Source organism: Martes martes, assembly GCF_963455335.1.
Source record: "Martes martes genome assembly, chromosome: 1".
NCBI lineage: Eukaryota > Metazoa > Chordata > Mammalia > Carnivora > Mustelidae > Martes > Martes martes.
Window position 1 is genome coordinate 5,324,617 of NC_137888.1, and position 24,837 is coordinate 5,349,453.

At 45.4% G+C, this 24,837-nt stretch overlaps 1 protein-coding gene across 2 annotated transcripts in view; it reads left to right on the forward strand.

Moving 5' to 3' along the window:
* The window catches only part of DSCAM (DS cell adhesion molecule), a gene marked incomplete at both ends in the record, with an annotated part of 750,628 nt that extends 731,872 nt beyond the window's left edge, over window positions 1-18,756 (forward strand). Inside the window, 3 exons of one of the 2 annotated variants that reach the window (XM_080825484.1) lie at window positions 2,391-2,588; window positions 4,338-4,652; window positions 18,467-18,756. In XM_080825484.1, coding sequence (XP_080681610.1) covers window positions 2,391-2,588; window positions 4,338-4,652; window positions 18,467-18,756 — 803 coding nt within the window. Of the gene's footprint in view, window positions 1-2,390; window positions 2,589-4,337; window positions 4,653-18,403 lie in introns of both variants that reach the window. The other variant, XM_080825483.1, reaches the window with a different exon arrangement.
* Window positions 18,757-24,837: the final 6,081 nt, after the last annotated feature.

The window sequence follows — 24,837 nt, forward strand, 5'->3', positions numbered from 1 at the left end:
GACTCCTCAAATCTTATGTAAGGGACAGGGTAATTTTTTGGAAAAGTTTCATTAGCATTTAAATAACAAGCTCCATTTACTGAAGCTCTCCTTGGGAAGTCCATCATACCTGGAAGATACTTAGCCTCCTACCCGTGAGAATACTTTTCTACCTCTTTGAGGACCTCTCTCTCAGCATTTCAGTGGAGAAGCACAATCATCATTCATACCTTGTTGTCCAGAGAGCCTGGCGCTCGAGCCTAACACATTTACATTCTAATCAAGGCAAAAAAAAAAATACATCTTCCAATAAATTCTTCTGTGGAATTTTGCAAGAAAGGGATGAAACCTGTCTTAAAATCAATGCCCCAAAGAATATGCACCGAGATGAAGCATTTTGATGACCCAGGAAATCTTAAAATATATCGATTTGGCTGCCATCTTAATGCTTCTCTCCAGCACTGTAGAATGATGGATTAGATTCAAAGTCCAATAACTAGAATTCGCAAAGAGGAAAATCCTCCATTTAAAAGGAAACTCCTTTTACCACTTCTAAGTGTCTGCCTCCCATGATCCAAAATGGCATTACAAAGGAGGCAGAGTCACGGCAACACTGTATTAGACACTTAGATGTCCAGGGTGGGGATATTTGTGGTCAAGTGCTGGACAATCTCTGAGCCAACCCATGCCGTCCTGGGCTCCCTATTTACCACTTAATAGCTGTGTCATTTCTCTCTGCCTCCACTGTCTCACCCATAAAATGATCTTGGGCTCTGGTGGGTTCATCCAGGGAACTCTGTACCAGAGATTATTGTAGGCTCTGTGAATGGACCCAAGGATGAACACCCTTACCCCTGCCCCAGAGAGACCTCCAGGTCCATGAAGGCATATTAGTAAGTCACTGTCCCAATGCTAAGGGTTTGCCATCTCAGTGTTGATCTTTTGGTCCTGCTCCATTAGGGCTGACTAGTCAATATTGACTGTGGTCTTGAGAGGTGGCCAGGCCATCTTGAAACATAACTGCATAAGATTCCTTTTTGAGAAGCAGAGAATTCAGTGGTGGAAACTGTTCCATCTAGGACCTTATGTGGCCTTCAGCCTGGAGTCCAAGAAAAAAAATCACTCCGAGTAACGGAGCCTTTCCTTTATTCCACAAAATTCCAGAAAAGACAGACGCTTTGTTGTGCTGTGGTCTACTCTAGTGTCCAAAGACCTGAACTAAGAACTCTGTTTAGTGCATCGGCCTGCTGTCTTTGGTTCCAGATTAAGAGAAAATGAAACCCATCAGACACCTACCTCTATATATGTAAATCTCTGTGTTTTTGAGGGTGGCAGTTACAAAATCCAGATACCGATTAACTGTGTGTGCTCCACATTGAATGTCCCATGTCTTGGACAAAGTTCAGACAATTCTCTTAAAAAAAATGTTACCATATGCAAAGGACTAAGAGGAAGGTGTCATTCTTCTCATCTGGGAAGTTGCAATTTAGTTGATTGATGAGTAAAACAGTCCTACTCAAGGCAATGAGTAAATGCAAGACCACAATAAAACTGTATTGTTTCCTAGAGCTGCTGTAACAACATACCACAAACCAGGGTGGCTTAAAAGAACAGAAATTTATTGTCTCACTGTTCTGGGGCCCAGAAATCCAAGTGCAAGATGTCAGCAGAGTTACGCTCTTTCTGAAACCTATAGAGAAGGGTCCTTCCTCACCTCTGCCTAGTTTCTGGTGATCACTGTGGACAACCTTTGACATTCCTTGGCTTACAACCCCAGCACCTCAATCTCTGCCTCCCTTGTTCCATGGCTGTCTTCCCTCTGAGTGTCTGCCTCCTGTTCTTAGAAGGACACTAGTTCTGTTATATTGAAGGCCACCCTACTCCAGTCTGATTTTATCATAACTAATGACATCTGTTGTGACCCTATTTCCAAATAAGGTCACATTCTGAGGTCGTAGGGATTAAGATGTGGACATATCTTTTAAGGAGACACGATTCAACTTATAACAACCCCTTAAGGTATGAGAACTATAAAAAAGAGGCCATGTTGGAGCATATTTGGACAAACACGGAAGATGGTGGTTATTCTCTAGAAGTTTGGGTGATGTGTGTTGAGCCAGAAAAACATTAAGGACTGAGAGGAAGGCTTGAGTCCATAACTCCTGAGTCCAGATCTCATGTTCTCTCTCCCGCAGGACTTTTTAGAATGTTTACATTTCACATCAATGTCTCAGTCCATAAGAGAAAGGAAACGAATTCTCTGGACAGGGGCAGTCAGGGAAGGCTTCCTGAAGGCAAGAGCCCTGCAGCGGTTTCTTAGAGCTGGCTGGAGAGAACCACTCCCAACACTTTGCTCATGACTGAGCATCCTCCTCGACACTAAGAAATACGTTATTCTTGGCTCTTCACAGATCCCACCACCAGGAGGAATGCAAAGGCAGGACCCACAGCAAGAAACCGGTACGCCAGCCAGTGGACCCTCAACAGACCCCACCCCACCATTTCAGCACACACCCTCACCACAGACTGGAGGCTGCCGACGCCCAGGGCTGCAGGATCAATGGACAAGGAGAGTGACAGCTACAGTGTCAGCCCCTCACAAGACACAGGTAGGAGTCTGCACACCTCCTCCGCAACCCTGCAGATGAGCATGGCCCACAGATGGGCTTCAGAGGCTCCTACTTATGCTCCTTCAAGGTCACTTTCAAATTGTTAGGCCGCTTTCGTAACAGGTACCAGTACTACCAGGCAGCATTGATGATGCCCAGGGCCCAGCGATTTCTGCAAAGCAAACTCAAAAGGCATTTGTTTTGCAGGTGTCCTGAATCTCAGACTCATGGTCTTCTCTCCTTTTAGTTCCTACCCCACTGAGAGACACAGACACTTTAAAATTTTCATCCACATGATTGCAGTAATTCCTGATTATACTCTGAGGGCACATGACCCACTACCATCTCTGGGTTTAAGAGGCTTCACTTGAAATTTCTTTTTTTTTTATTTTTTTAAATATTTTATTTATTTATTTGAGAGAGAGAGGGGAGTCACAAGTAGACAGAGAGGCGGAAGCAGGCTCCCCACTGAGCAGAGAGCCCGACGGGGGCCTCGATCTCAGGACCCTGAGATCACGACCCGAGCCAAAGGCAGAGGCTTAACCCACTGAGCCACCCAGGCGCCCTTCACTTGAAATTTCATGGCAAGGTCATAGCACCCTCTATAGGGAACACAGGCTGATCCTCTTGACAATTAAACCGGGGCTGATTATAAGGTAAGTCATCCAGTCTGTGCCATCAACCACCAAGATTTCATTTCAGAGAGAAGACAGGGCCTAAGAATAGCACCGGCTTGTCCCACCCCCCCCCCAGCTTAACTTTTGAAAAGAAATTATATCTAAACCTAATAGCTGTAGGAAATTTTCATACTCATTTTCTTTTGTTCTGGCTGATATACTTTAAAAATAGTGTTCCAAAGGTGGAGTGTTACCCTGTACATTTATTTTTATGGCTGTTATTTCTCTCAGAAAAGTCTCAGAGTTCCACAGAGGTGATTAAAAACTTTTTAGTGTGTAAAATAGAGATTTCTCTAACCAAGACACTCCTCCTTTGGTCCTGATGGCTCTCTGGGCCCCATAAAGGGTGGTGGTCACAAAGGATGAGTCCGAGGGACCAGGGGCCATTCTTCCTACTGGCCAGTTTTGTGCAGTGTCACAGGCTTCATTTCCAACCACCATCACATCCTCCTTGCCAGTCTGGGGCTGGAGGAGCCTAACATCAGAGCTCAAATCATTCACGTCAATTAAAGTCTCTATGGAACAGGCTGATTCACGAGTCAGAGCAGGGGGTGGACACTGCCGTCTGTGTACACCGTGTTCTCAATTATTTTAACGAAATGCAGAATTTTTTAAAGATTATTTATTTATTTATTTGACAGAGAGAGAATGAGAGAGCACAAGCAGGGGCAGAGGGAGAGCAAGAAGCGGACTCCCCGCTGAACAGGGAACCTGATGTGGGACTCGATCCCAGCACCCTGAGATCATGACCTAAGCCAAAGGCAGGCACCTAACTGACAGAGCCATTCAGATGCCCTGAAACACAGAACTCTTTTAAGTGTTGCTGATTGACGGCAGTGTCCCAGGCTGGGAAAAATTCAGCTGAAACCAAGTTCTGTGAGCCCACTTTACCAAGGCACACAGAGCAGGCCCCATAGTGACGAAGGCAGTTCTCAGCCAAAGACCCCCCCAGGACCCCAGCCAGGTAGTACAAGGATCCGGGAAAAGCAGCCACAAGCTAGAGACGACCGTCCAGTGGGTGTGCCCATAGGCCATAACTGACCCGTCTTGTTCTCTCTGTTTCACACGGCAGATCGAGCACGAAGCAGCATGGTCTCTACAGAAAGTGCCTCCTCCACGTACGAAGAACTGGCCAGGGCCTACGAGCACGCCAAGATGGAAGAGCAACTGAGGCACGCCAAGTTCACCATCACGGAATGCTTCATATCAGACACATCATCGGAGCAGTTGACGGCAGGGACGAACGAGTACACAGACAGTCTGACCTCCAGCACCCCTTCAGAATCGGGGATCTGCAGGTTCACTGCATCTCCCCCCAAACCTCAGGATGGAGGTCGAGTGATGAACATGGCGGTTCCAAAGGCACATCGGCCAGGTGAGCAAAGCAGTGCGTGGACCACTGGGGAGGAGACGCGTCTTCCTGATTCACACCCGTCTGCTACGAAAGCTCGTTCTGGTGTTTGGACACGGGGCTCTGTTTACAGGTTGCTGTGTAATGAACCACCCCAAAGCTTATGGGTTTCCAACAGCAACAGTCACTTATTTTGTTTACAAATCTGAAATGTAGTCAGGGCTTGGTGGGGACAGCTGCCCAGCCGTGTCACTGTGGTCTGGAGGAGCCCTTCCAGACACCTCCCTCACCTGGCAGCCTCGTGCTGGTCGTGTCTTCCCCGGGTGGGTTTCTCCCCAGTGTGTCTCCAGCTTCTTCATATCATGGCAGCTCGGTTCTAAAGCAGGGGTCCCGTTAGGCAAACAGGAGAAATAGCCGGTCTCTTAAGGTTGGGCCAGGAAAGTGACACATCGCTTCTGTCATATTCTGTTGTTTAAGCAATCAAAGATCCCAGGGAGCTCAGGTCGGAGAGAGTCCCCATCACGTGATGAGAGGAGGCTCAAACACAAGAGGCTTGAGTTTTAAAGCTGTTGTTCTGAGGACTTTGAGGAGAGAGATCTTACTGGTGGGCTAGTGCTTGGGCCTTGGTTTCATCGAGCTACCCAAAATGACAGTGACTGGCTGGGGTTTGGTCAGCCACTGTTCGGTCTTTGCCTTGAGCATGTGAGAGTGGACTGGGTGTGTAGATGGCATCTCTGAGTTCTAAGGCCTCCAGGGCCTGGCAGATCATGTGCATAAGTGAAGAGGATCCGGGGAGCATGGAGAAGGGGAATGATTCATGATAGACAGTTTGAGTTCACAGACTGTCTAAAGGGGAGGGACTCCAGCATGTTCCTGCCAACTTATCTCAAGTGAAAATGGGGGGCCAGGATGAGTGACTTTCTCAAGAGAAGCCAGAAATCTCGGTTTCCTATGAAGAACCACAGCTTTCAAGTGTTGGGTAAGATATCTGCAAACCAGGGCACCTGGGGGGCTCAGTGGGTTAAGCCTCTGCCCTCGGCTCAGGTCATGATCCCAGGGTCCTGGGATCCAGCCCCACATCAGGGTCTCTGCTCAGCAGGGAGCCCGCTTCCTCCTCTCTCTCTGCCTGCCTCTCTGCCTACTTGTGATCTCTGTTAAATAAATAAATAAAATTTAAAAAAAGACACACACAAGATATCTGCAAACCATTGTAGAGGACAAATAAACAGGTCTGTCTACTGAATCCAACCATGGCAGCCAGTGGTTCTTCTCATCTGAAGACTTCTTCTTCTTCACCCTGAAAGAGCTGCCTATAGACTTTCCTTTGTGGACAGGCCTATCCATTCTTGTTGAATCCAGTTTTATTTCCCTTTTTCCCATTTTCTGAACCATTCTACTAGTCCTACTTCAAAAATTTATCTTTGCTTTTAAATTACTGCAATTCCTTTGGGTTTTATGGCATATAGCCCAGCTGAAATGAGCCTTATAAATGCATAAAAATATATAAAATAAGAATTGTCTATCCAGCAGCTAATCTTCCAAACTGAGTCAAAATTCATGCCAGCATACAATAAAGAATGATGGCTTCATTTATTCTGATTCTGTCTACCTCCTCAGGGAGAAGATGAGCTGTTATTTGTGGGTGTTTTTATTTCAAGCATTTCTTGTTGTTGGCATTTATTTGCAAGGCAAATGCAGAAAAACATAGGATAAAAACATAAGCTCTTTGTGTCCGTTAAGCCCAAGGCAGAGGAACACAGGAAAGGAGAAAATGTGCCTCTGGGCATGTTGTTTAACCTTGGTGGGCTTCAGTTGCCCCATCTGTAAAATGGGCATGACCTTGGTGTAAGATGTGTGTAGCATAATTTGGGTAAAATGGTTAGCAGTTGTTGTTTCTGTTGTTGCCTTGTCGATGCTGTTGTTAGGATTCTCATGGCGACTCCAGTGTGGTCTCCAGATGAGCTGTTGGCTCCTCTCCTCCTTCCCTCTTTTGTTTACTTCTCTTCAGTGGCCATAGACACCCTGGGAAGCATCTGCCTCATTTGGGTATCACCCAGTTACGTATGCCATGCTTCCATCGGCGGCCATCTTCCCTTGCCTACAGTAGCTCATGGGAGAAATGATGGCCTTACTTGTGCAAGCTTTGAATTAATTAAAGGCTTGAGTTTCTTTTTTTTTAATTTTTATTTATTTTTTAAATTACTTTTCAGTGTTCCAGAATTCATTGTTTATGCACCACACCCAGTGCTCCATGCAATATGTGCCCTCCATAATACCCACCACCAGGCTCAGCCATCCTCCAGTCACCTCACCTCCAAAACCCTCAGATTGTTTTTCAGAGTCCGTAGTCTCTCATGGTTCATCTCCCCCTCCAATTTCCCCCAACTCCCTTCTCCTCTCCATCTCCCCATGTCCTCCGTGTTATTTCTTATGCTCCACAAATAAGTGAAACCATATGATAATTGACTCTCTCTGCTTGACTTACTTCACTTAGCATAATCTCTTCCAGTCCTATCCATGTTGATACAAAAGTTGGGTATTCATCTTTTCTGATGGAAGCATAATACTCCATAGAGTATATGGACCACATCTTCTTTATCCATTCATCCATTGAAGGGCATCTTGGTTCTTTCCACAGTTGGGTGACTGTGGCCATTGCTACTATGAACATTGGGGTACAAATGGCCCTTCTTTTCACTACATCTATATCTTTTGGGCAAATACCCAGTAGTGCAATTTCAGGGTCATAGGGTAGTTCTATTTTTAATTTCTTGAGCAATCTCCACACTGTTTTCCAAAGTGGCTGCACCAACTTTCATTCCCACCTAGAATGTAGGAGGGTTCCCCTTTCTCTACATCCTCTCCAACACTTACTGTTTCCTGTCTTGTTAATTTTGGCCATTCTAACTAGTGTAAGGTGGTATCTCAATGTGGTTTTGATTTTAATCTCCCTGATGGCTAGTGATGATGAACATTTTTTCATGTGTCTGCTAGCCACTATTAGACTAAATGATTTTATAACTTTATGTCTTCGTTGGAGAAGTGTCTGTTCATGTCTTCTGCCCATTTTTTGACATGATTTCTGTTTTGTGTGTGTTGAGTTTGAGGTGTTCTTTATAGATCCTGGATATCAGCCCTTTGTCTTTAGTGTCATTTGCGAATATCTTTTCCCATTCCATGGGTTGCCTCTTTGTTTTGTTGACTGTTTCCTTTGCTGTGCAGAAGATTTTGATCTTGATGACGTCCCAAAAGTTCATTTTTGCTTTTGTTCCCTTTGCCTTTGGAGACACATCTTGGAAGAAGTTGCTGTGGCCAATGTCGAAGTGGTTACTGCCTATATTCTCCTCTAGGATTCTGATGGAGTTTCTTTTTTGATGTCTTGTTGTTCTTCTTATTAGATTCAATTTTTTAAAAAGTTTGAAATTTTGTTATGACATTGTTGCCTGGATCCATCAGAACAATTGAGAGATCACAATTAACTGAAGTAGCATAGTCTTAAAATGCTATTGAGACTAAAATGATTTTATAATTTTAGGTATGAGTCATTTTTTAAGTCAATGCAAAAACAAACGTCCACAAACTTTGTTTTGTCCACTCTAGATGACTGTGTTACTATTATTGAATATTTGATATGCTTTTCAGAAAGCTTTTCTATTGTCCCTTTATAATGAGACTAAATTCAACAACAGGCACAAAAGCCAAGGTTACAATTTATTATTCTGCTGACTGGAGGCTGTGTCAAATTTATCAGTTCCTTGAGCTGCACTTTCAAACTTCATTCCCACCTATGTCCCCATGGCTCTAGATGGCATCAGTCAGCCTGTGCCTCAGTGAAGTCTTCCCAGTCTCTGTGCATCTTTCTCCTCACCATCAGCTCTTCTTGTGTGATGGTCTTTTCTTCCACTTGTAGTCCAAATCTTTTAAACACTCCACAAATCAAGTCAGGATCAAGTTAAATCAACATGGCCAGATACTGGCTCTAGGAGACAGAACACTTGTCTTCATTGCCTTCCTACTTCTCTCCCAGCGTTTAGCAGGTAATTTGGCAGCACAGTGAGCACTCAAGAAATATTTTAAATGACTTAAGCACTGAATATATGCTTCTATCACTGTGTCTGATACATACAGTAGGTACTTAATAATTATATTGAATGAATGCATTTATCATAGTTGTGTTGATGACAAGACTGGCCAGTTAGTTAAAACATGACAATTATTAGAAATTCTTAGTAAAATATAAGAGAACATTTAAGTCAACCCCATCTTCCAGCTTACCTTTAAATAAAGTGACTTATTTTCTAGGCTTGCTCTTCACAAATCAAAAGGAAACCTCTTCTACAGATAAGGGGAGCTGCCCATGGCATGTGACACCTCACAGAGAAGGCAAACATCAAAATCTCACTTTAGATGTTTAACTATACCTGAATTTTGAATTTATTGAATTTTGGGGACTCTTTTACTCTAAATAAAATGCCAATTATGCCGTGGTTTTATTTTCTACAATAATGGATGATTGTTTCCAACTTTAACAATAAAAGACAAACCAAACAAGCAAATAAAACTCTATCTTCCTCTGAGAAATTTCTCTGTTGGTCAAGGCAACTTCCAATACTCTGATTACAGTACCTGTTCTTGGGTTCAGATACCATTCTAGGCCAGTTTTTAATGTTCTTGGATTGTGGCTGCACCTCCATTTATGAGTTTATCCTATGCAATTAAGAAATACCCTAGCACGAAGCTACTTAAATCAATTTAAAGCTTCACATATGCAACCGAATGCATCCTGGCCCCACAAGCAGCAAGAGAAGGGTCAGCCCCTTTATATCTCTGCACTCACACCTGGGGTCCCAGCCTTAAATATATGTTGATTGGCCCTTCCCATGATGAACATACTTGACGTTCTCCAGCCAGAGATGATCACAGACTGCTGCCAACTTGTTGGTTCTCTAAACAACCAGGTACCTGAAGCAGTTTTTGGCTTCCAGTGTACCGATCCATTCACACCATCCCTCACACCCTTCTTTAATCAAATGGGAGAGTATAGAGTGAGAGGTGCTTACCTGAAGGACAAGCTGACCTCTGCTCCAGCAGCGCCCTCCAATGAAGGCTGCTCTTCCTGCTCTCAGCTGTCTCTGTGATCGTGCTGTTTCACCTCCAAAGCCCATGTGGTTTTCATGCTGGCTCTTGAATCAGAATTAGACTCCAGAGATCTTCACTGCCAAAAATCCTTCTCCACAGACTCATTCTACCTGCATCTACCTTGCCACCTGCAGAATGAGCTCTGCTCCCAGCAGGTCACCTGGCACAGACTCCCTCCTCCTGACCCAAGGCGCCACAGTGGGTTCCTCTCAAGCAGTTCTGTACCCCCCCTCCCCTCACCCCTTTGGGTCAGGTGATGGGAGGTCCTATGTCTCAGGCTTGCAACCTTCTCCTCTTTTTTGCACTCACTACAATGAGATTTTGAAATTTCTATTATGGATGTTATTCTAAGAACTATGGAAAGGGTCTCCTTTCAAATGCAAGTATCTTTGATACTCCCACATGGACACAAACAGGTGTGCACACCATACATGCATGCACACATGCCATGCACACTGAGCTTCTCTGGCCTCCATCCTTCCAGAGATGCCCCTGCTTCTTCCCTCCCAGACTTACTTCCTTCCCTCCCAGCTTCCTTTCTAACTTCAGCATGTCTTTTTTGATCTCCCACTCAATAGTTGGTCCCACTTTCAGAGCCGGAGATATGATAGACAAGATGCACAAAGACCTCATCTTAAGGGAGTTTATATTCCTGGTTGGAGAGACAGACACTGATCAAATAAGCAAATAACACAGTTTCAGATCATGATAAGTGCTGGGAAGGGAAGTAATGGGGAAGGGGATCAAGTCTGGCAGGGGTTAGGGGTTGGGGAGAATGGTCCAGGAAGTCCTCTTGGAGCAATGAGTTGTGAACTGAGATCTAAGGTGAATGGGGCAAAGAAAGTCCAGAAGACTTCCTAAGGTGACAGTGGTGTGCACAGAGGAAGAGCAAAGGCAGGAGATTGGAATGAGCTTCACATTCACCACCCATAGCAACAGGTAGCTCTGAGCTGACAAACTTTCAAATACTCCCATAATATTTAAAGCTAGAAAGACCTGGGGGCCATGAACAGCACCTCCAAATATTGCTCTGCATATCTGCCATGGGTGGACCTAAATATTTCGCCATGCTCATCCTGCCTCACTGCTAGGAAACTGATCTCTTTAACACATATTGGTGATTTCACCTTCTTCAATAGTCTTCGACGAGACAGTCTTGTTATTTTAGTCTGATGTCCCCAGGACACATGAAGTGATGGTGGGACTCCTTATGAAGGGTCCCAAGCTTGGAACTCCAAGCCCACTTGCCTTTTGCACTGGCCTCCTCCCCTTTCTGCCTCTGGTTCCAGGGGCCTGAGTCTTCTCAAGTTTCTGAGAGCTCTTGTGGATTTATCGTAGACACTGCTGCTTGTGTATGTCCTCCAATTCCTAAGTGTGTGTTCTTTTGTTCAGACTGCCTTTTCTCCGACTCCAAGCCCCTTAGCTCACTGTTTTTCTTGGTTAGCTTATTGGGGTTCAGCTTTAGTTGCCGGGGATCCTATGGGTGGTACAAGGTAAGGAGGAGGCCTGTGTCTGGTAACTTGTAAAGGAGAGGTAGGAAGCCCATCTATGTCCTGCAGAGTGGCCAGAAGAAAGTTTCTAGATTCTAGTGGCACAGATGACAAGCAAAAGGGCTTAACCACAGTGAAAGTTCACTGCATCTCCAAAAAGACCCTGTGAAAACACAAATCTGTTACACTCATTTATTCAACCCATATTTATTGAATATCTTCTCTGTAAAAAGATACTGTATCAGGTATTATTCTAAGACATAAAAGTGTTTATAATTTTAAACCAATACTTCCCACAGTCTCCTTAGTTCGTCAGAATAGCAAGTAGTATCCTAAATAGCAGACAGAGACCTAAAGATACAAAACAGATAAATAAGGAAATCCGAGAAACAAGGCAAAATTCAGCTTCTGGAAGACAGGGGCCACATTCCCCCCCCCCAACACAAACACACACACACTCTTCTGTGAGATGTCATGATAACCTGAAGGTGCTGGGAATATACAAAACTGTAAGAAAACAGCAAAGACCATCATATTTCCGTGGAGCCCTGTGTGGGCACAGCTGGCACCAACTTCTAATGCATCCTATATCCCAAACTAGGAAGCAACAAGCCTTAAATTCCAGTGTGTGGTGGACACTCTGGTGTTGAAATCCCTTGTGTAGCTGCCCATTGCTCAGGATAGAGACACACAGAGTTTCGAGAAGCCAGACCTGTCTTCCTCAATGGTCATGACTCCTGCTCTCTGGGCTCCTAAACTCCCCAAATGTATATTGCAGCTGCCTAGAATCCTTTCATTTCCAGGTTAACTCGGTCCTTCTGTGGGATGACTCAAGGTGCACAGGATTGCTGAGACAGGTCTGCCAGCCCATGGTGGAGCAGAGGCATGTCTCCCAGCAGGCTCCCTCCTCAGTCGTCCCCAGTGTGTGGGTCCTCATAGATCTTAGGTGGGAGCTGGAGCTTCTTTGAACCTCATGGACCCTTCCTCACTGGGTGCTCCAAACACCCAACTAAGGGATTCTGACCTGGCCTCCATGCTGGGGAAGGCTTTCCAATCCTGCTCTTTATTCAGAACTATTTTATTTCAGAAAAATCATGAGCAGCAACAGACTCAAAGCCCCACTTTGTACCTCAGTGTAGTTTTTAAAGTTCACCAGAGAGTAGGAGGATCGCAATATTGATGAGCTCTTAAAAATGCATGAAGCCTCCTAAGTACAAGCCAAGAATGGTAATACAATCCACGTACATGGACCTCTGGTATCAATCTCTCATTATTTATTTAGGGGTTTTCCTGGGGGCCATTTGGGAGTGAAGATTCATTTACCAAGAGAGATTCATTTACAAGTTTTCATTACCTTGCTGCAGCATTAATATTAAACTAAAAAAGTGTTAGATCTCTTTTGCCTCCAGAATGGGCAGACTCCATACTCTCTCCCCTTGTAACTAACTCTTTGATGCTGTCATCATTACAAGTCTGATCTGTGTGGTTCTTATTGAAATTGTTAGAAGTCAAGGTAAGCATTTTTTGCTTCTTACCTTTGCATCATTACCCAACTCCATCCAAGGGCAGATGTGAAGCCTTATTAGAAATGGATGAAAGTTCCTTTTTATATGGCCCCAGAGGAGAGCTAAGCCCCAGAGACTCCGATTCATTTTCTTTTTACATGTACTTATTGTGAAACCCTATATATGCTTTCACAGGAGCCAATGAAGTATTGCATTGGAAGGGGAAGAAAGCTTTTGCCATGTGCCTCAGAATTTTAGGCTCCCCAAAATGCATTCATTTGTTTCGTACTTATCCTCAAATTCCTAATGCATTGTGCTTGCCCAATTTTCACAGGTTAGATAGTAAAGAGCATAAGAAAGACTCTTACAGACTTGAGAGTGCCCTTAGAAATGACCGTGCCCCCTTCACCTGACTAAAGATAAGATGCAAAACTTGAAGGGGGTCACAGAACCATCTAGAGGTAAAGGCAGGATTTTTACAGGAAGCCCAGAATTCTCCAGCTCATGTTCTTATCCCATTCTAAGCTCCCACCTCATCAGACCAAGTAGGAGGAAGACCTTGTGACTGCCCTTGCATGAGACTCACCCCTCATTTTCTCCCAAGAATGGAGGCCATAACTCCTTGTGGATTAGTAGATACTGAACAGTGTAATTCCTTATTTTGATAGAATGAAATGCTTTTTGAATAAAATAAAATTAAAGCAAAATAAATGTCCACTTGGAATTGTGAACTTTAGCCCCTTTAAACCACAGTTTCTCAGGGTCAGCACAGTGTGCACTGGAGGACTGGAGACATGGGGGTAAGGGGCGGGCAGTGGCGTCCTATGCTTTGTAGGATGTTGGACAGCATTCCTAGCCTGTGTCCAGGAAAAACCAGTGGCAGCCACGCCCCATCTGTGAATTCCAAATAGTCTTCAGGCATGGCCACACACCTCCTGGGGGCAGAGTCCCTCTTTGCTGAGAACCACTTATCTCAACTTTAGACATTTCCTTCCCGAGTGTGTGCACACTGAATGGCAGGAAGCATCGTCTGAGAATAGATTCGTGGAACGCACATCCATTATAGATTTTCTGAATGGATGCATTCTTGCTCTTTTTCAACATTGATTTTTGCCATCCTTCCAAAGCTAAAGTGCATTCAGACTTTGTGTGTGCCTCTGATGTTTCTGAGAAAGTTCAGGAACTTTGGGTCTCCAGATAGGAAGGTTTCAGATGAGCGAGGCAGGTTTACTGTGAGTCTTCATGTGGTGGGGCCAACCATGGCTTGAAATCTCCCTCGGGGAGGATGGCAAGCTTTGAGCACCTACCTGCTGTTGGATGCGGGACCGTCAGGGCAGCTGGGGGTGAGGAGTTGGGAAGGCACCCATGAGCAAGGTAGTTAGGGACAGAGGGAGAAATCGATGCCGCTTGTTTCATGTGAACTTTCAGAGATACTAGTAGTACCCAAGGTCCACGGCCTCTCAGCCTAGCCTCTCAGAACCCCTTCTCCCCGAGGTTGTGTTGGCCCCTCCAGCTGTGCCCTCACCCCATGTCTCTGACTCAAGGGCCGTGGGCCTCAGGAGCAGAGCACAGAGCGGTGACTGTTCATGACACACAAGTGCATGAATAAGCATCACAAAAACCAGTGGGTGGAGTGTTCCCCAAAGGCTCATTTGGGGCTCCTAGCCCCCGTCACTGCGTTTGCACTCATGCTAGGTTTGGGAAAGTAGCTAATGGGGTTAGCTAACTATGAAAGTGCTAGGAGTGTAGCCAGTTAGGCAAATAGAGCAGAAGGAAAATATGGAAGGAGGCATTGGGGTTCCCAGATCCTTTCCCTTCCAGCGGTCAGAATGTGAGACTAGGTCTTCCTGCCACCTGTCCCTTTCTCCTGTGTACCTCATCCTCTCCTTGTGGTGTCTGCTCCTCCCCCCAGGTTTTCCTCCCCTCTGTCCTCATGACATACACACACTCACACACACACACACACATAAACACACACATAGTCACATGGACACATGCACACGTATACATATAATACACGCACATACATGCACACACAATCATATACGCACAAACACACATGAACATACACACAGATGGCACACATGTGCACACACATGCACATGGAGACGCCTACACATAAACACATTTACATGTGCATACGCATAAATATACATATGCATATACACCAAAACATATGCATGTGTACACACATAGACACACAAACACATACACACATGAACAGATACACATGTGTAGGCACACAAATGCACACACACATACAGACATACACACACCCCACTTTCCTTGACATGGTGCCCCAGCATCTGCGTTGCACACCGCTGCCATCTCCTTCCCCCCTCCTACCTGCACTGTCTCTCTCACATATTCCTTCTACCTTCATTCCGTGGAGGAGAGTGTTGGCATAAGGAAAACAAAACAAGAAGGAGAGAGAGAAAGGGGAGAGGTAAGGCTGAGTAAAGCAGAGAGGAGGAACTCAGAAAATAAATGATTCAATCCTTGCTGAAAGTAGAGGTGAACTCCACTGTAGCTGGTTTTCCAGAACATGCACTAAGGTCAGGGTTTGGCTCTGCCTGTGTTTGTGGCAATAGTGGGTCAACAAGGAGGATGCCAAGGGCTGTGTATGCCTGGTAGAGGTGATTGTAGAGTTCAAAGCAAAAAAAGATCCTTGAATGTCTCCTAGGTCGCTGCTGCTTTCACAAGTATGGGATGCCTACAGAGGGTCCTAGCAGATTAGCTTTAGGGCATGTTGCCCCACAGAGATGGAGAGGGTTCAGCAGCCAGGGGTGGGTCGCCTGGGGGTGGCCGGACAGTGAGGAACCAAGACACCTGTTCCCTGTGGGTTCAGATGCCTTTGAAGAGGCTTCTGCTCCCCCCTGAAGGAGACTTCAGGGAAGCCACCTCCAACCTAGTCCTCAGGGGGTCTTTGGGGGTCAGCTGGACAGGTGTCTGCCTCCCCAGGGAGCAGAGGAACTAGGGGAGGAGGTGCTGCCTTGGCTTCTGTAGGGAAGAAGGGCAGGTGATGGATCAGAGCACAGGGTGGAGACCCCATAAATCACAACTCTGTTGGCTGCAGTTACTGGTCTCTCAAGAGAAATCCCCTCCTTTCCTGTGACTGACATAAGCGGACACGGTTCCCATACAGTAGAAGCATTCAAAGAGGTTCCAAGTGAAGTTCTCCCAGCCAAGAAGAAAGGACATCTACGTGAGTGTCCAGTAGCTGGCGTAACAAAGGACCAAAAACTGGGTGGCTCCAAACAACATGGGTTTATTCTCTCACAGTTCTAAGGGCAGAATTCCAGAATCCAGTGTCAGCAGGGCTGTGCTCCCTCCCAGGACTCTAGGAAAGAATCCCCTCCTTGCCTCCTCCAGCTCCTGGTGGCTCCAGGCACTCCTTGCCTTGTGGCTACATCTCTCCATCCTCTCCCTCCCTCCCTCTTCACATGGTTTTCCCCTCTTCTCTGTCTCTAGTCTCCTTCTGTCTTTCCTTATAAGGACACCTGCCACTGGATTTAGGCCCATCTGGAGTCCTGATGATATCATTTCCAGATCCTTAATTTAATTATATCTACAAAGACCTTCTCCTACAAAGGTCACACTCACAGATTCTGAGGATTGGGACATGGACCTATCTTTTGGAAGGGGTGGACACTAATCAACCCACTGAAGGCAGAAACCAAGGTAGAAACCCCTGGCCAGTCTCCAGTCCCTAACTTCAGACCTTCTGAGAAGGGACATGTCTGGCAGAAAACCTTTCACATGCATTACCTAATTAGATCTGCACCACAACTCTATGTGGTAGATTCTACTATTATTCCCATTTTATGAGTGAGGAGACTGAGCCCAGATTAAATGCAGGCAATGCCTCCCAGACCTCTACTCCTAATCCGCACCATCAGAATCCTTGTTTAGTTTCTCCCATGGAAACAGGCAGATGGAGGGTGGGAGGCTGAGAAAAGCAGATGTGCCAACATCCAGACGGTCGCCACGGTTTCCATTCCTCTTCTCTGGCTGGAGTAACGAGCACGTGTGTTGCCTCAGATCTATAGGCACCTGAAGAACATGGAAGACACATGGGTGATTAGAGATCCCAGTTTCCCAAGTGGTCCTTGGACCAGCACATGGGCTGGGATTTTAATGGACATAAAATGCCTTTAATAAACAAAGCTCACGACAGATTACTCTGGTGCTTTCTTCCACATAAGTGCATGAATTATTAAGAGAACACATTTGCAGCATTCACAGTGTTGAAAAGGCTGATGAGAGCATCGTGCAACTCAGTAAAGCTTTGCTTGAAAACCTGGATCACTCAGAGATATTGGATATTCAGAGGTTGTCGGCAGACCTGCAGTAAAGTTAGCAAACACAAGTAACCCTCGTATGTGAAGATGTGGGCACCATAGTGTTTCCATTATTAAGGATTTCTAATTCTCACCCACCTTTTTCAGCTACCCCAGCCCTCCTGATCACTGAACCTAGTGTGAAAGCCCCTGCAGGCAGAGGACAGCTATCGTGGGCTTTGTCTGTAATTTCAAATACATTTGTTCCACCTAATCTAGGACCTGAGCATCCTGCAATCCAGCTGGGACCAATAGCCTATTGTTTTTCCAGAGCTTAATAAGCCCTGTTCATTCAGTGGGTAGTAGCTGGGACAGAGACTCATTCCCAAATCTGTTACAACACATTACAAATATGTCAAGTGTTTAGGATTCAGTTGGGTCTCAGAAACAGCACGAGGCCCCCTTGACCTACATTTTTAAATAACCCTGGAGGTAAATGAATTCCACATTTTCTCAAGTATGTGAACAAAATGATAAGAGTCATCGTCATGTAAGTAAATAAAAGAGCAAATTAATGTCATTTGCTCATTAAACTCTTAAGAATGAAAGATAGGTCATTGCTTTTAGGAAATTGGCTATATAAAAACCCATACCTCCTTCCCATCACCCTCCCACCATCCGACATTCTGTGGATGTCCTCTGAGCTCAGGCCGCCGCCATGCCTCCCTCAACCTGTGCATCCTCCCACCTAGTGTCTCGGCTCTAGGACAGCCCACCCCCAGCCTGTTTTCTATCTAGAGCTCCCCACCCAGTGTGCTGTGAAGGAGTTACAAGTGAGCCGAAGTAGTGAGCCCCTCCAGTCCTGGGTAGCCAGGAGGAGCCCCCTGCATTCACCCAGCTTGCTGCCATCAAACACGCCTTGTCTGCATGTGGGAAAGACAGAAGCAGGGGCCTAGCCAGTGAGCGTTACCCTTTCCTTGGCATCCCTGCCTCCCTCCTTGAGCCCTGTGCTCTGCCAAGCACTTCCGATCACATACAGGGTCCAGCCCATCACGCTTTATACCTAGGATGCACTGTGGCCTTTGACGTACATTTTTCTGTCCTTTGTGAGGTTTTGAAGGATCTTGTTACTTCTCCTTCTCTGGCTGAAGTATGACACTGAAGATTCTCAGTTAACGTGCCGTGGAAGAGCCGGCTTGCCCTATGCCTGGTGGGATGGGAGGTGAGGACGATCGCACCTGCCTCTGTGGCGGGCTCTGACAAGGGGTCTTGCAAACACGGCCCGGTACGGTGACATCCCCAGCTCAGACACCCGAGCGGCACTCGGCCCCTGCTTTGCAAAAGCCAACTAACTGCTCTGTGTTTCTTTGCAGGTGACCTCATACATTTGCCTCCATACCTTAGAATGGACTTTTTGTTAAACCGAAGTGGTGCAGGCACGAGCAGGGACCTGAGTTTGGGGCAGGCGTGCTTGGAACCTCAGAAAAGTCGGACCCTGAAGCGCCCCACAGTCCTTGAGCCAATCCCCATGGAGGCCTCCTCTTCCACATCCTCCACAAGAGAGGGACAGCAGTGGCAGCAGGGGGCTGTGGCCACATTACCTCAGCGAGAGGGAGCAGAGCTGGGACAGGCAGCTAAGATGAGCAGCTCCCAAGAATCGCTGCTCGACTCTCGGGGCCATTTGAAAGGAAACAATCCCTACGCAAAATCCTACACCCTGGTATAACAAACAGCATGACTGGACAGCGGCTGTAAATACAATTTAAAAAAATTCAATCAAAGCTACCTTTTTTTTACGGAATTCCAATATTTATAATTAAAGAAAATTGCCAAAATATATTAAAAAAAAAGAGAAAATACTGAAACCACAGACAGTGCAAAGACTCTCCTGCTTTTTTTCTGTCTGAGTGTGAGCTCCATCTGCCTGGGCATCTGATTTTTTGGGAAAGAAGTCCAGTTTTATGATCTTCACAGGTTATTGCATTTTTACTGATTTTCTACAAAGTGCATGGGGGACTAATTAAACCTTCTGACTGGAAGTTCTATCACACAAGATTTAAGAACGAAAATGGGGAAAAAATTACCCTCTTTGTGAATTTAAAAGGAACATTGATTTGGGGGCAGGGGGGAGACTTTAGTCATGTTTGCACACCTTTCTTTCCCATTAGAAACTGGGTCCTCAATTTGACCTCCTTCTGTTGTGAATTAGGATGAGTGCCGTCAGTGAAGGGGTGGGGGGAATCAATTTGATTTTCTTTTCTGTTTATTTTTTAATTTAATGAGACACTCTTTGCATTTTGTCTAAGCGAAATAAAAAAGAAAAGGTGGTCTGCCTTTATTTCGATGTCTACCTCTCTTGTCTCCTACTGATTGCTGGGTCCTGCTTCCTCTTGATGCTTGTGTTTGCAAACACCAGGGCTGAACCCAGAGTCCAATGCAATAAACCAGAGAGGACACCAACATTCCAGCCTCCTCAGGGATGGCTGGGAAGAGCACAGACGGCGCAGCTGGTCCCGACCATAATCAGGGACCGGCCAGGTACTCTAAGCCTCCCAGATGTTCTGCTCCTTCCTTGCCTCTCCACAGCACCTCTTCCCCTAGCTAGACCAGGGGTCAGCAAACCATGGTCCGGGGGGCAAATCCCGCCCGCTGCTGCTTTTATAAATAACATTTTATTGGAACACAGCCATGCGCACCATTGGCATTTTGTCTATGGCTATTCTGTGCCACAATGGCACAGTTGAATAGTTACAACAGAAATGGTACGGCCTGCAAAGCAGAAAATATTTACCATCTGGTCCAATACAGAAAAAGTTTGCAGACCCCTACTCTAGAGTCCCACAGTTAACACCAGCTTGCTAGAGAAAGAAAGAGAGGACCAGGGAATTCCATGCACCTTACCCTCCAGGACCTGTCCTGTCACCGCCATGACCAGTATCTAAGTTTGCAATAGACCATCTTGGTATATGTTGTCTCTGGTTCACTCTGTACCCAGAGGAAAACAAGCCAATAGTAAGTTATGTTCCTCTGAAATCTAACTTTTTCTTCTTCTTCCTCCAAGTTTAAATTATTTACTACATGGCTCATCCTAACAGGGAACTTACTCTTAATTACTCTGAACTGCATTTTTCATCCCATGACCCTTACACAGTGTGCTTAGGAAAGAGCACCTGTCCTCCCATGGCACCCACACCCCATCCCAGACTTTCTCAGGTCTCCATGACAGAAGTTTGGAACTGACCAGAAAACTTGATCAAATGCCCATGGCAGCTCAGTTGCCCAGGTAACAGACTACACAAGTACCTTCCTCTCCTAATATTCTCTGCAGGCTCCCATTTAAGCCACCAGCATAGACTGGTGCCAGTTATTACCATCTGGAGCATGTTCAGAAATGTATTTCCTGTTCTCCTCTCCTCCCTCCCTCCTCCCTCCCTCCCTCTTTTCTATCACTGCTTCCTTCCATTTATTTTCCAGGCAGTCACATTTGCCTACATAGATATGTGACGCAGAGCACCTGCGGAAAAGGTCCGGGACTCAGTCAAGACCACCTGCTGACATGAACATAGACGACTCTGTGCTTGTGAAGTGTGTGTGTGTGTGTGTGTGTGTGTGTGTGTGTGTGTGTGTGTGTTTCTTGCCATGGTTTCAGGATTCGATCCATGTCACAGACACTCACAGACTGCTTTTGTATGCAAAAGAAATTAAATGCTACTTTCCGGGAGAAAATTAAAACTATCTTTCATCAGTTTAAAACTTCTATATTCCCCAAACTTAGAAGTTTAGCATTTTTTTTCTTTTTCTCTCAAGCTGTGCAAAAATAAAAATTCCGCGTCAACCTGCTTGTGTAATGGATGACTTTCAATAATCCTGCCTTGATGATGTTCATTAAAATGAGTTCAAAACACAAGCTTTGTATCAAAAAGTCCAGTTGCCTACCTCTCAGGAAGTGGTCCACTCTTGATGGCCATAAAGCTCTATAGATCCATAAATTAAAAGGGGCACTGTGTAGTAAAACAACAACCATTATTGGGTGGTGATAATTAATTTTCCTCTGGACCTCTACATGTCTCTAACCTGATTTATAACGTCTTTGAGAGGTCATCTTGTTAGGCTAAGTCTGAACCCAGACTGATATATCTTAGAGCACTGGAACTCTGATAAGTTCTTTATCCTCTGCCAATAACTAGAGGGTCAATGAACAATAAACATTTGGTCATGGAGAAAAGCTATAGAGTCAATGCATGATAGGTCTTGGTTAAGGGAGAATAGGTTTAGAGTCAATGGACAATAGCTATAGGGTCAATGAGCTGGGTTTCCTCTAAGGCATCCATCCAGCTGACAGTCTGAAAAATGGCTATTTTCCTGAAGTGAGCAAGGCCTTCTCATAATACGTTGGCAAAAAACCACACAGCCCTCACTGCACATACATCTACAGGAACCTTAGTGCTTCCATTTGGCTCACATATCTGCTTGCTCACTTTCTTGCATCCATATCTGCCATGACCACCCACAAGGAGAAGGGGGTGGAGAAGTGGATGTAGGGAAAGATGGAGGAATGAAATGATACAAAGATTATCACAAGTGAGAATGGGTAAGCTCTCATCCCATTGTCTCCGTGTCTTTGCCACAAAGAATCTTGATAGTACTTCAAGATACAGAAAACATACTGTTCTTAAAATAAGCAGAGATCACACTCAGTTAAGGTTCCTTTGGTCTGGGAACTTGATCCTGCATAAGCCAAAAGGTTCATGTGATTTTCTTTAAAAATTTATTTTCAGTGTTCCAAGATTTATTATTTATGCACCGCACCCAGTGCTCCGTGCAATAGCTGCCCTCCTTAATACCCACCACCAGGCTCACCCAACCCCTCACCCCCTCCCCTCCAAAACCCTTAGTTTGTTTCTCAGAGTCCACAATCTCTTATGGTTCGTCTCCCCCTCCGATTTCCCCCAACTCACTTCTCCTCCATCTCCCGATGTCCTCCGTGTTATTCCTTATGCTCCACAAGTAAGTGAAACCATATGATCATTGACTCTCTCTGCTTGACTTATTTCACTCAGCATAATCTCTTCCAGTCCCATCCATGTTGATACAAAAGTCAGGTATTCATTCTTTCTGATGGAGGCATAATACTCCATAGTGTATATGGACCACATCTTCTTTATCCATTCGTCCGTTGAAGGGCATCTTGGTTCTTTGCACAGTTTGACGACCGTGGCCATCATTGCTATGAACATTGGGGTACAGATGGCTCTTCTTTTCACTACATCTGTATCTTTGGGGTAAATACCCAGTAGTGCAATTGCAGGGTCACAGGGAAGCTCTATTTTTAATTTCTTAAGGAATCTCCACACTGTTTTCCAAAGTGGCTGCACCAACTTGCATTCCCACCAACAGTGTAAGAGGGTTCCCCTTTCTCCACTTCCTCTCCAACACACGTTGTTTACTGTCTTGTTAATTTTGGCCATTCTAACTGGTATAAGGTGGTGTCTCAATGTGGTTTTTAAATAAATGGCTGCGGCCTAGTTGTGAACACCAAATCTATTTCTAGCCAAGGGGGACAGCTTGCAGGGACTAGTACTGGAAATCCAAGGCCTGGTTGATTGGACTTGTCATGTACCCTGGAAAGTTCAGTGGGAGCTGACGATATGTCCCTGTTCAAAAGCCTTCCTCAGTTGCCTGAAGAATTGTGTCCTGTAGGGTATCACCAGTTCTCTGAAGTTCACTAGGGAAGATTAAGTATCAACAATTTAATATCCAGGGGTTCTGTGCTCCGTGTTATTCTTCATCCATTGGCTCAAGGTAACCTGTTAAACAACACAGCCAGAGGAATGAAGCTGGAGTGAAGGAAAAGTTTTCTTCAGCTCTTGGAAACCAAGCTGTTGTGGTCTTAACTAGGGCATAACTCAAGAAATCCTCAGGTTTAGGCAGAACTCTGTCTGTCTGCTCTTATATGCTGTTTATTTGAGCTTTGTGATGGTAGAGCTCTTGAGCTCTCAGCAGGAATACCTGAGCCTGCCAAGCCAGGGTTAGGATGGAGGTAAATGGTAACTAAGGACAGGGTCCTGGCTGAGTCCCTTTCCCCTCTGCAAATTGGTACTGAAGACTGGAAGGACCTCAGTGTTAGCTGGGTCACTCAAGCGTCACTAGGCATGTGAGCGGGGAATAACTATGAGAAACAATCCTTCGTGAGTCCCTTGCATTCGTGCCTGCCTTCTGAGAGGAGGCATTAATCGATTCTGTTCCATCTTTCCAAGGAATAGCTACCTAACAAATAGCTTTGGAAGATAGACTGATGTCTCCCTGCCGGGCAAAAGGCAGATCTGTTTTCTGACCAAGATAATAAAAACAAGGTCTCCCTCCAAGGTTAAATTTGACAGGTTTGCCAGCAACCCCCTTTTAAGTTTGGAGTTTCCTGGGCATTAGACCCCGGCCTTCCACATCCTCCAGGTTCCCCGTCTACCTCCATGACCTCAGGCAGGTTCCCTTGTGTTCTCCCATCTTCACTCCAATTTTGTCTTCCCAGTGAAGCCTTCTCTGAACACCCAATTCCCTACCACATCTAGCCCCTTCCCAGCACCAGCGTTCCTGCTCCCACATCTTCTGTAGCTCTCAGTCTATCCACTTCTCCTCTTCTGACTTACTATGTAATTTACTTATTTATAATGGTTATTTTTCACTCTTTATCTTTTCTGACAAGAAAGTCAGCTGCACAAGGACAGAGCTCCATTTTTCTCATTGTGTCCTCCATTCGTAAGTCGGCACTTGGTCCATAGGAGGCATCCTATAAACGTTTGTTGAAATGAAAAAGGTGTTTGGTGTTTCTTAACTTCATGGTTCATAAGCTGCGACACAAACCTATTGTGTGCACAGAGTCTACCTAGCTCCTGTGCATCACCCCGTGGGCCTTGAGGGCACAAGGGAACTGATGGGAGTGTGGCAGTCATGTCAATCACTGTGCTGCAAGTAATACCACAACTGAGTCTCTGACTTAGGAGACTCATGTCCTCTTCAAGCACCCATGGAATGGTGGCAGACCAACCAATTAGCTTTGGACTATGGTGCAAATCAGACCTTCTACAGATCCTGACAAGGGTGAAATAGATGTGGGGAACACTAGCACCCGCTCCACTCTCCAGCGGGACTCTTCAGCTTTGACTTTTGGGTGTAATCTACTGACAGACCTTTTGCAGTTTGATGGGAATGTTGTTGTTATTGTTGTTTTGCTTTTCTCAATCTCTCACTTTCAGAAAGGGGGAAAGGCTGGGAAAAAGTGACTTTGAGCCCATGGCAAGGAGTGTCTGTTTCATCTCCCAAGACAAACTTGGCAAAGCTGGAAAGCTCTTTGTGTTCCAGAAACTTCAAGCCAACTGTAAGAAGAAAAGGCAATGTTTATTGTCACTGGCATTGTGCCTCCCCAGAGAGGGTTGTGTTCTACTTCAAAGAAATAACCCTTCTATGGAGAGAAAAACAACTGAGATATACATTCATGTGTGTAGTGAAGGGAAGGTACTCAGCAATGTCCTTGAGACAGCGGGGCCCAGGGCCAAACTACCACAGAGGGGTTATGGTGACCAGCTGGATATCACAGTTGTGGGGCGGGGGGCAAAATTTCCAACCATGCTGTGTGTGGGCACAAAATTATGTTATCAAAGAGTTAATTCAGTGTTTGCCTTAACCTATCATTCTCTGAGGTTCCCCTAAGGGCTGAATGCCTCAGTAAAGAGAGGGGACTTGCTTGTCCCACTCCATGCAGAAATATTTGGCAATCTATTAAAAAGTTGCTTCCAGTTTCTAGGTCCAAAAA